Source organism: Talpa occidentalis, unplaced genomic scaffold, assembly GCF_014898055.3.
Source record: "Talpa occidentalis isolate TD23 unplaced genomic scaffold, MPIMG_talOcc4v2.1 talOcc4.1009, whole genome shotgun sequence".
NCBI lineage: Eukaryota > Metazoa > Chordata > Mammalia > Eulipotyphla > Talpidae > Talpa > Talpa occidentalis.
Genome location: NW_023601004.1, coordinates 10,782 through 23,021, shown reverse-complemented (window position 1 = coordinate 23,021; position 12,240 = coordinate 10,782). Strand labels below are relative to the sequence as shown.

Here is a 12,240-nt window from a genome sequence, read left to right as displayed (position 1 = left end):
CTGAAAGGTTATCTTTTATCTTGAGATACCTGAGCAGGGATCTGCTCCTTTCAAGTTCCCCACCCTCCTGCAGATCCTTTGTCTTCTGTCCCTATAGCCGCTGAGCCTGAGCCCACCCAAAGCTTGCTGTGCTGCTCAAAGAGAAGGTCCCCCCCCCAGGGTGACCACCCCACTCATGCCATCGCTCTTGCTCCTTCCATCATTCCACCTTGTTATCTCTGGGCCAGAACATGCATATCCCAGAACATGCATATCCCGAACATGCATATCCCAGAACATGCATATCCCAAGACCTGGTAGGATAATAAGCTGTCTTGTTCTCATTACTTCTAGGGAAACCGGTGAGCCTGAGCTACAGATGTCCCTGCCGATTCTTTGAGAGCCACGTTGCCAGATCCAACGTCAAACATCTCAAAATCCTCAACACTCCCAATTGTGCCCTGCAAATCGTGTAAGTCTCAGCATCACCTTCCAGGGATGTCACATCTGGTGGGCATAGTGACACTTACCTCACAGACTTGGTAAAGCTAGAGTAATGGCATGTTCCCATTGTCCATCCTGACCTGGGGGTAACTAGAGGCAGCTGTTTTAGCATTTGACTTTGTGTGTACACCAGAAAGCACTCCACTCTGGGTACCCTGCTGAGCTCAGTGGTCCTCAGTCTCTTCTTTCCAAGCTTCCTTCCCTCAGGGCAGGAAATGGCAGCTCAGAGACCTCCCCTCTGGAGACCCATGGCCTTCCTCAAAGTTTCTGCTGAAGTCCAGTAAATTAGCCTTGCTGGCAGCAGTTCTGTCGGGCTAACCAATTTCAGGGGTTTGGTACTTTGAATTAATCCTTTATCACGTAACACCAATTCATGAAACCCAAAATCAGCTGAAACCATTTTTAGTCATCTTTAATTTCAAAATTCTCAGCTCACTAAACTCATTTTCTCAAACATAGTACAAGTTTCTGTTTTTGCTGGTATTAATGGCAGCTGCTAACATTTGATTTCATTTGTATGGGAAGGGAGACACACCAAAATTGCACATGCAAGATACACAGGGCTGCCTTTTTGTTTTTAAAGATTTATTTATGTATCCAAGAACTGGGGTACAGGCCAGAGGTGCGGGGTGAGGGGTGAGCAGATTCACCAGAGGCAGAGTGGGGCACAGAACAGGCAGACTGACTGAAATACACTGCTGAGGGGAGCAGCGGGTGAGACAGGAGCCATGTGGGTAACTCCCTGGCTGGCCAGGCATCAAACTCATGTTGCAGAGGCTGCAGATAGCTTCACAGTGCTGTGCTTAACCCCTTGCACACACAGGGCTGCCTTGCTGGAGGTGCAGGGAAGGAAGGACAAGGGAAGCATGCGGATTGCTCCTTGTTTGGTGCCCTTGCTCCCCAGGAAGCTTGCACTCCTGGGCGTGGTCCTTGTCTGGATGCCAGAGGGGGGAGGCTCTGAGCCTCATGGGGAGAGCTCACCTTCTGAAAGTGGAAAATAGGATGGAGCACAGAAGTTGGCATAAAAGCTAAGCTGTTCTTAGATTTGAGTTTTGTGTCTCTTTTTGGGTAGCCTTTGCTGCCTTGAATGTGCTTGCCGCTTACCATATTTTAGGTAGCTGTAAGAGGAAATTTTTTTTCCTTATTTGATTATAATAAAACACTATTTCTCCCTTGAGGCTTATTTTATCAGATACAGTATTTAGCTAGCAGGGCCTGCTTTCCAGTGCAGATTACGCTAGTTTCCCTCACCCAGGAATGTACCTTAAAGCTGAAGATGCCAAATATTACCTGGGCAGAGAGAATCAATAAGCAGTGGCACCCAGATTTGCCCCCAGTCCTTCTTGCTCCTGGCCACTCCCCTCCACCTCGCATACCAGTCACGACACCACACAGCATGGAGACTTGTGTGGCTGTCCCCGGCTTAGCCTCTGTTCAGGAACTTGTTTCTCCTCATAGACCTGAGTGTCTGGACAGGGAGTCCTCAGGTTGCTTGAGATTCCTGATGCCAGGATTCCTGGTGGAGAGGGAGGGAGCCAGCGAGAGAAGTCCAGGTCCTCCTCTAGGAGTTTCCAAGTCGGGAGAGTGTAAGGGAGGAAAGAAGTAGGAGGAGGTACAGCATAACTTCTAAGAAACAAATGAGACCATGGAGCCTTCAGTGGGCTTGTAAACAGCTCCAGAAAGGAGTTTCTGGAAAGTTACCTACATTATCTCTCCTGGCACCTAAACCATCTTCCCTTCACTGCCTCTCACCCCCGCCCCCAGCTACTGCAGTGCCTCTTTGCAGGGCTCCTGTCTCTAGGCTTAGTCTGTCCTCCATGCACCATCAAGATGATGCTTGGAAATAAAAATCTGTGTCTCCGCAGTTTAAAATCTTACAAGGGCCTACCTATAAAGCCTCACCCCATTGCGCCTCACAGCTGCTTCTTGAGCCCTGCTTCCCCACTCACTTCCCCCCCTCCCCCCACCTTCTCCTAGTCCCCTGTGTTTTCTTTCCCTTTAGTGTGTTTTCTCTTGCCCCCCCCCTTACTTCACCTGCCCAGCTCCGCCTTACCTTTCAAAGGCCAACTCAGTTGTCCCCTGTGGGACGACTCCCCACGGAGATGCTTTCACTGTCCAGGATCTCTGCAGTGGGACTTGCCAGGGCCTGGCTTTGTGTTCCCAGCACACCTGGGTTCCTCCTAAACCTGAACCTGACTGGAAGGGCAGCTGGTGCCAGCGAGGGGGGCTGAGCGGCTCATAGACCCGAGCGGTGCCTCCTGTGCAGCTGCACACTGTGGTCTCCTCTCTTGACAGGGCAAGACTGAAGAACAACAACAGACAAGTGTGCATTGACCCGAAATTGAAGTGGATTCAGGAATACGTGGAGAAAGCTTTAAACAAGTAAGCACAGCAGCCAAAAAGGACTTTCCACTAGATCCACTTGAGGAAAGCTAAAACCGTATGAGAGATGGAAGGGCAAAGGTGCGGGGAGGAAGGCCTGATGGGTGACTGCGTGTGTCTGTGGGTAGCGCACTGGCCTGGGAATGGGCGTGAGGTTTGCCCAGCATGTAGACAACTGCATTTATAGCATATGGTACGATATTGCAGCTTGTATTCATCCATGCCCTGGACCCTTGCATATTGGCTGTTTTATAACTGGGGTTTTTCTAAGACATTGTATTATCCCACTAGCACCTTCCACCAGTCAGTTCCCTCATGATCATCATCATCATCACCACTTTCATTTTCCTTTTTAAATCAATGAGTATTTCAAGATGTGTATTTGGTTTGTTTTGGAGCTTCTTCTCTCTTCCCCCGGGGAGTCTGGGCACAGTCAGGTGATGGCCAAGCACGGAGCTCAAAAAAGTGTCCTTCCTCCACACCTTGGTGCTTGGAGGAAGATGGTGGGTGGCGCTGGCAGGGGCATCTTCTCGGACCCGGAATGATCGCAGGTACTGACCATGCCGGGCAGCAGCCACCCCTTCACCTCCTCTTTCAAGCTCTGATTGGACATGTAGCCTCCTTGAAGAAGCCACTGTAACCGGGGACTGTGCTCAGAGACCCTCTCCTGGTCATTGCCCTGCCCTGCCCTGCCTCCAAGAGCATGCGTTCCTCTCGCTTCTGCTCCTCATCTCTGTACGCACCGCATCTGCCTGGGAGCGGGGTGGCTGCTAGGGCCTGCCCTGCAGCCCCCTCCTCCCTCTGCTCCCCCCTCCTGCTCAGGCCCTCTGTGAGATGCTTATCTGGCCTCCTCCAGAATGTGGCCCCCTCTCTCCTGGGGGGTGTGAGGTCGTGTCTCCACCTTCCCACAAAAGACAAGTCTTTGAGAATCAGATGCAATTTTCAATCTGATTTCAACTTTCCATCCTGAAAGAGTTTGCTTTCAGGAGTTTGATTTCTGTGATTGCCTCTGAAGTCTACGTATGCCGCGGAGGCTGCGTAAACCCTGAGGTTTCTGAAATCTGAAGTGAAAAGATAAAAGAATAAACAAGCCTCTTGCCACTCACCCTCCTCCTGAAGCCGCAACAGCGTTTCAGGTTCTAATCAGAAATGCTGGCAAGATAAAATTTCCATGCATCAATGTGATCCACAGATGGGCCTGGTGGTATTTGTAACTTTTTGCAAGGCATTTTTATATATATTTTGTGCACATTTTTTTAACGTTTCTTTAGAAAAACAATGTATTTCAGAATATATTTATAGTCAAACAATTCATATATTTGAAGTGGAGCCATATGAATGTCAGTAGGTTACAATTCTCTATTATCTGAAACTACTGGCAATTTGTAAAGAGATATCTATGACATATCAATGTGATTGCAGCTTTTTAATGTTAGCCACAGTGTATTTTTTCACTTGTACTAAAATTGTATCAAATGTGACATTATAAGCACTAGCAATAAAATGCTAAATGTTTCATGGTATAAACCTCCTACTGTATGTGGGAATTTATTTACCTGAAATAAAAGCTATGCTGGTTAGACGTGCAGCTCACATCCTCCCTGGAGTCTATGAAGATGAGCTAAGCGGGCCTGCTGATCAGTTGCCTTAAATCCCTGCTGCCGAGTTCACGTGTGAGCCACAGCTCAGGGTCTCACTCAGGAGCAGATTGGATCTGTGACTTAAGTTTTTGCATCTTGTTTTTTTTTTGTTTGTTTGTTTTTGTTTTTTTTCTTATTTTTTTCTTTTCTTTTTTCTTTTTTACCTAATGGAAGCAGTGGTGCTAATTTTCTGAAGAATATTTGACTCACTAATTCCTCTTCCCCTTCCTCCTCCTCCTTGGTTCTCCTAACATCCCCATATATAATCTCCAGAGACTCAACCCTCATAATACCAGCTTTCACATTTTCCCATGTAAAAATCCCATAATTCCAGGCCATGGTTAATATCCAGCTTTCTTTAGGAACAGGTGGCTTTACCCCATAAATCATTAAATACCATTCAGCTTGAATCATTTTAATGTGACAGTCATGAGCCAGTTGCTCTAATAAAATTCTGCTAACCAACCCTTTCCCTTGCTCTCCAGAACAATCCCAGTCATTCCCAGGGGGTGTCCACAGGCATCCAGAAAGGCGAAGGTGGGGTCAAGCTCCCTCCTGTCTCCCCTCCTGGATGGCCATCTGAACCTCAGGTCTCCAACCTCCAAAGCATATTCAATTTGAAATGCAGAGTTGTTTTTTTTTTTTTAAATCAAGTAGTGTTCAGCTCTGCATGGAGATGGAGGAAACTCAAGGAGCGCAGACTGGGGTCAGGTAGAGATGAGTCCAGCTGGCCCCTGGATGCCTTCATACCCTTTTATCTGTGAATTCCTTGGCCCTTAGGAAGCCTCAGGCAGCAGCAGGGACAAGGGTCAAGTTGGCAAATTGACAATAGCTGTAACCAGTTCACAGATGTAGAAGCCTGTCTAGCATTTTCTGGCATCCAGGAAAACGTCTAATTTATTTTAGAAGTACTGATGCACAGTGCTTTGCCCAAAGGGTGTCCAGGCCGAAACTGAAGACAGTTCCATGGATACATGGACCAGGGTTAAATATGTGCAGACTGACACAGACGCTTGCTTATTTCAACATCATTAATGGTTCTACTAATTTTATCTAAGGGGGCGCAGAGAAGAAAAAGTGGGGAAAAAAGAAAAGATAGGAAAAAAGAAGCGACAGAAGAAGAGAAAGGCTGCTCAAAAAAGGAAAAACTAGTTATCTGCCACCTCCAGATGGACTGCAGTGCACTCTGCTCTTGTCTGCCGGCGCTTTGTAAATTTGCTCTAACCCTTCTTCAGGGCAGACCCCCTGCCCATTATGGGGGACACTCAGACTTCTATAGGGGAGTGGCATGTGGCTGCCCCTGTGGCCACACTGGCTTCTGTATTTATGTGCTTGTTAAGGCCCTCCTTGGTCTGCTAAGTTATGAAGAAAGTAGTTGTGCAGAGACTGGGATTGGGGTCTGTGACTCAGAGACTTTGTGCTCTGGATTGGTCCCAAGAGTCTCCAGCGTCAGCCTCAGCCTCAGGCTCCCTTCCTGCCCTCCATTGTTAGATGCCCATGATGAATCCGGAGCTCACACAGCTCCACACACTCACAATCTGCATTCCTGTCTGAGGAGACCGGAGCGTGGCCTGGCCAGTGCACAGAGCTGCCGGCTAGCCCCGCAGAGGCGCCTGGGCCAGCAAGGACTTTGTGTCTTGAGGCTCTCCTTCCTGGCCACCAGTGCCTCCATCATGGACTTCATGGGCAGAGTTGGCTAGAGCCAGGGCACTGGCAGGTGACTCCCTTTCCTGAGCGCCTGTGACCTGGCCCTCCACCACTCCGCCTGGGGGAGGGACTTCACCAGCCTCCCTCCTTGAGCCTGGGGCTGTGAAGCAGCTTTACTTCCAAGATGGGTGGATTTCTGCAGACCATATGGGGAGAGTGGGTGGGGGTTCTGCATTCCTAGAGAGTGGATGTGGAAATGCTTCTCAGGGAGCCTTCTCTCCAGGCAGCTCACTTTGTAGGTTGTTTTAAACAGGTCCTCCAGCTGGAGCAACTGCGTGGAGGACCTGCAGCTTTGGGGACTCCTTCCCCACCCCTTCCCCACTCCTGCTGGGAGTCTCCGTGATCTTGTGCCATTAGGTTCTGGGATACAGCTGCCTCAGGCCTCACACATGGGAAATGTCTGCTTAAAGTGAAAGTAGTTTATGTTCTTCCTCAACCCCTCCCTGTCAGATTTATGCCTGAGATTTCTTGCCAAGTCTGTAATTCGGAGCGGAAGGAGGGGGATCATGTGAGAGAGCAAGGTCCTGATTTCAGTAGTGCTTTGAAAAAGGACACTTTGAATATCTGGATGCTTCCCATCACCCTCCCTGCACACATAAACACACATTCACCCTGCCCCCTGGACCCGGTTATAATTTCGGTGCATGGATGCAGAAAGATGAAGTGGTTGGAGGACACGGAGCAGATTGATTTCCAGGAAAAGAAAACCCAAAGCCCCCGCTTGTCAGACTCACCTGGGTCAGAGTATTGCCTCTCCCTCCTTTGTCACCCCATTCATTGCTGTTCCCCACTGAGGAGGTGTCCCTTCGGGCTCTGCAGTCAAAGACCTTTTGTTTCCCCACTGCCATCCCTTTTATCTGGCTAACTCTTGCCAGCCCCCAAGATAGCAACTCCTGGGGTGTGTGGGTGCCCACCTCATCCTGCCCTCCCCACCTTTGAAGGCATCTGGATGTTTGTTGAACTGCCTGAGGCACCCGCCCTTTCTGTGGGAGCCAGCACAGTTCCAGTTTGCGGGACCTTGACGGGGGAGTCCTAAAAGCAAGGCTTTTAGGCAGGCTCAGACCTGTGGCCCACACTATCTTCATACCGCAGAGCAGCAGGCCTCTGCGCCTGCAGCGGTGGCAGGTCCGTGCTGGGCACCAGGGAGAACTGTGTGTCCTCTAGTAATAGTGGGTGAAGTTTTGCTGCCCCGAGGTAGCAGACTGCTTCTGCGGTGTCGGGGTGACAGTGCCTCCCTCTCACCTGGGCGTTGGGCATTGAGACAGTTGGCCAGTGTTGAGAGCCACAGACAAGCTTGTACCCTGTCCTCTGACCCCTGGCCCTGGGACCTCGCTGTGTCTGGTAAGCAGGGAAGCCTCAGCCCTGCTGAAGACGGGTCACTGAAGACTGGGTCCCATCGGAAGAGTCAAAGAGATGGAGCTCCATTCCACTGTGGGTTGAAAGTAGGCAGTGCCCGTACCTGTACCGGCAGGTGAGCGGTGCAAGGTGTGCTGCCCTCTGCCCATGCCTCCAGCCCCAGGGCCTCCCCAGGTCCCAGGGGTGGGTGAGTTTGGGTGGTTGGTGGAGGTGGTCGGTGGGAGGGACTCGGTGTGAGACTGGGCTGCGTCTGCCCAGGAGTCACCAGCCCAGCACCTGTGCAGGGCTAAGGCCGGGCACCCTGTCCTGTCATGTCCTGACCAGCGTGCCAGGCGTCTGTGTCCCTCGTTCGTGTGCCACGCCCATGCTTGCTTCTGTCTTCTGTGCTTCTGGCTCCATCCAGCCCTCGCTTCAGCCATGGCTGCTCTCTCCCCTCCCCTAATCAGGGCTCTGGAAGGGAGATGAGAGACGGGTCACGTGCCGCAACAACCGTGAAGTCAGGAGTGGGGGGGCCCCACTGAAGCGGGGCTCAGCATCTCAGGCGTGTGACCGGCCGCTGTTGGAACTCGCCTTAATGGTGTCTCCCTCTGTTCTTGTTAACAGGAGGTTCAAGATGTGAGAGGCGCAGGTTGGGTCAGACGCCTGAGGAACCCTTACAGTAGCGCCCGGGTCTGAAAGCAGTGTTAGGAAGGGCCTGCCCCCCACTGCCCCCAGGTGGCCCCTCGCGTTTCCACGGGCTTTGTTTTGCACAGTTTGCCTTCCTTTCACCATTTAATTATGTAGCAAAATATTATGGTGTTTATTTTGCATTTAGCTTGATTATCCAATGTCACTGGTGACAGATAGGAACTTAAGCTAAGACCGTTCTTTTACTTGTTCTGTTATAATACCTTTCCCATGGAGCCCCTGGTCTGACTCGGGCATCCAGAGTATCCTGTTTCTCTAGCTGCTCAGGCTGGGACTCCTGAATGAGGGAGCCTTGTCCACTTTACCAAGTCCTAGGACAGAGAGCCACCAGCAGGTGTCAGGACCGGTCAACAAGGGCAAACCCTGGTGCCCTGGGGGCTTCCCTGAGCTGGAGGGGGGGCAGTGTGAGGCCAGGGGAGGGCAAGATGCACCCCTCATCCCACGCTCTCCTCTACATCCCATCACGTTCTCCTCATCATTCTGTCTCTCATCCATCATCATGTGTATCCAAGACTGTCTCCATGATCCCGGAAAAAGACTCTCTCAAGACCAAAGCTTTCATTTAAACTTGGCACCAAGCAGCAAATCACAATGTCTCGTGTTCCCGGGTCCTGAAAACACTGCACAGCTGTGTCTTGTTTGGAATACTGTCCGTGTCCATCCGTGTTCTTCTTCAGAATCACTGTCCTCTGTGCATGCGCTGTCAGTTCCTTGTATGCAAAGGCTGAGAGTGAGGAGACCCCAGGGGGTGCTTGACCAGGCTGTGACCTGAGAGTGGAGACCTGGGTTTCCCCACTGACCACACAGCCATGATGGGTGAACAGAGCCCCAGGGTTTGCTTTGCAGCAGGGTTAACCTCAGAGCTTCTATAGTTGATAGCTCAGCACCGTGGTTTGGTCTTCATTATGTCAAATCCAACCTTATTTTGGGAATAACAAGAAAAGAATTTTCCACATTTTTGGTTTTGCAAGCCCAGTCCACAAAATAATTAACTCTGGACAAGAAGCTATCTTCCCCGTTAAAATCTAAAAGCACCCTTTTCACCATTTGACTGTCTCCCTTCATTACACCTTGCACAGTGGCCCTGGACCTTCACTGCTGCCTCAATTCATTAGAAGCTCCCAGGACTTCCCCAGGCCAGTCCTCTTAGAAATCCAGGGGACTTTAGGAATGCAGGTTAAGAACCGGGGGAGTGTTTCCTTTTGCCCCAGGCACTATTTACATAGCATTAAACAGTTTAAAATGTTCATTTGTTAAAAAAGGCAGGCACCTGAGGGTATTTTGATTATGACTTGTCTTTATTTGATCTCACTGATATTTCCCCCCCCCCTTTAGTTCTAGACCCCAAGAACACTTTTAAAACTAGGAAAATGAAAAAAAAGGACAAAACAAGGGAACGTATAAATTGACAGGGCACTGTAAATACCATGCAGAAAGTGTAGTAAAATCATCTTGAATTGTGGGTGTCTTAGATAATAATCTTTGGGGGTTACAGTAACATGTTGGCCATTTCAATTAGACTCTAATAAACTGAATACTTATGATAGAAAACAGAGAAACAAAAATTCATTAACTGAACAAAAGATTCAAATCTTTAAATCAGCTCTTTTATTAGTTGCAAGGGCTATATAAAATGGGTTTCAGAACCTTACTCAATACATGTTTATATTGAATTTTTCAGTGGTATCATCACTCATTTTCCTGGTAACTCCAGAATGTTTAAAAATCTCATGAAAATTGGAAGCATCTTCCCCCTGGATCCCGTAAACCCAGAAAGGTTAAATCTCTTACTCTGAGGAAATACACATGCCCCTAAATCTTGACTACAGTTAAGTCAAGAATCCTTTCTGTTTTCCCTCTGTCAGGGAGTAGACACTGCTGGGAAAATTATTTGTGTAACAATTCCTCTACGGGCCATCCCCTCCTAAATGGAGCCAGCCCAACGAAAGCCAATATACATTTAAATAGTCTATTTGCAAAGGAAAAGCTCTCCCATCCCTCCCCCTTTGCTCTCAGAATACAAGTCAAGTGCATCAGTAGCCTTTGCCTGCCATTCCCCTGGGCCCCTGGGGTTCCCCAGGTAGGTCACCTCTGCCAGCCTTTGCATCAGGACTCAGCCAAGGGGGACGAGCTGGAAGGGGGCTCGTGGAATCCGAGTCTATGCGTCTGTTGTTTGCACTGTTCTTTGTCCTGCTCCTGCCAGGTGCTGAGAGCTCAGCAAGGAGGCTAAGAAGGGTCCCCTGCTTGACTACCTGTTCTCCAGAGGAAGTAGGTTTAGCTTAGAGCAGAGGGCCAGAATGCCAAAAGATTGCAGCATCCCCTCACCCCCATGTGTGAAGTCCAGAGAACTTCTAAGCCTTGTCAGTGGATCCGATTTGACCCTTCCCAGGTGTGACTTTCTGCCCACTCACGACCTGGCGCATCACCACTGCGATTTTAGCCCCTTTCCCAGGTGCATCATGCCCTTTTGTAGCTGAATGAGAACTATGAATGAGAGGGGTCCTGATCCCTTTCTGCATCTTCTCAGACCCCTTTTGAGGAAGCCCCTTCTTAGGAAATGCTCCCTAGAAACCTCCAAGTCTCGCAAGCAGATCACTGTCATTGCCAAGTGGAAAAAGCCACATAGGGAACTTGTTCTGCCGCCTTGCTGGGTTCTCGGTGTCTGAGCAGTGATGGGTTCAGTGTTAAATGTGATAAATACTGTATTTTATATTGTTTAATTTGCATCTCCCAGATAATGTGAAAATGGTCCAGGAGAAGGCAGCTTCCTCTATGCAGTGTGCTTTTTTAAAAAAAAATAAGTAACAACTCCTTTTGAGAAACAATTTCTACTTTGAAGTCATATCGATGAAAAGATGTATATGCACTTATAATTTTCCTAATAAAGACATGTATTCAAATGTACTTGGCTGATGGTTTGAAGTTCGTGTTATCATTTGAAATGTTCCAGACTTGGTTTTCTTCCCTCAAACCTAACACACAAAGTTTACATAATCCTAGCTCTGGTGGTTAGTGGAACGCAGGCCATTTTAATCACACTAATCATAGGCAAGAATTCTAGGGATATACTTGGTCTCCTAATCAGCTGATCCTTAGAAGGCAAAAGACATTCTCTTTACCCTATGTCCATGTTTTTTCTGGACTTCTTTCTTAAAAGGCAAACCATACCTCTTTTCTAGAAATTTCAAGTGTCCATGTATATTGCCTGATAGCCGTGTGGAAGGAAATCTCCACTCTGTATTTCTCAGGCTTAGAAGACACTGAGGCCCCCCATAGCCTGTGTTTCTGTTAGCACATACTTTGCTTCCAGAGTTCTCCAAGCTGTTCCTACTCTCCTGCCCCAATGTGAGTAGGAACTCAGTCTGTCCCCTATGCTGAGGGCTAGACCTCAGGCAGTTGCTCACAGACAGACTGGGAGGGAGGACCAGTGTCCTGGGAGGAAGTGAGGGGAGAGGTCAAGGACTCTGGAGGGTGGATAGCAGCCAGGCTCTGCACTGTAGTTGAGGAGGTTGCTCAGGAGGAGTGACTGGTCCCAGTCAGCCTGGCAGGGCCCAGAGGCAGCCATAGGCTCACCTTGCCGTGGCCTCTTCCCAGGCATTTCCCTGTACATGGGACATTGGGCCCAAGTCACATGGGCTGGTAGGCCGTGAGGAAAGAACCATTCTGGGCATTCCTGAGCTTTGGGGAGGCAGTGCTCCTTCAGGCCACGATGAGAAGCCCCAGTGCCTTGTTGGGCCTTGGCACCTGGGAATGAGACCTGCCAGGGACCAGCTCTGTCTAGTTCTTCCTTGGCAAGAGCACCTGCCCAGCCTGAGGTGTGGGCCTGCCCCCTCCCCTCAAGGTGGCCAAGGAGAACTGGAGGCTAATGTATTCATTGTGTTTCCTTAAGTAGGCAGGACAGAGTTCCCTCTAGGCTCAAACACAGGCCTTGCTCAGGCGCTTGCCATCCAGTGGACAATCCTGGGGCAGCCTGGGCCTGCCACAC

The 12,240-nt window shown here is 49.5% G+C and overlaps 1 protein-coding gene across 1 annotated transcript; it reads left to right on the top strand.

The window, feature by feature from the left end:
* Positions 1-309: 309 nt before the first annotated feature.
* Positions 310-11,180, top strand: LOC119237830 (stromal cell-derived factor 1-like; the record flags this gene model as incomplete). The annotated part of the gene is made up of 3 exons (XM_037501682.2): positions 310-451; positions 2,779-2,865; positions 8,172-11,180. Coding segments are annotated over 3 exons (245 nt in total), but the record flags the coding sequence as incomplete, so codon positions are not given.
* Between the last annotated feature and the right edge of the window lie 1,060 nt (positions 11,181-12,240).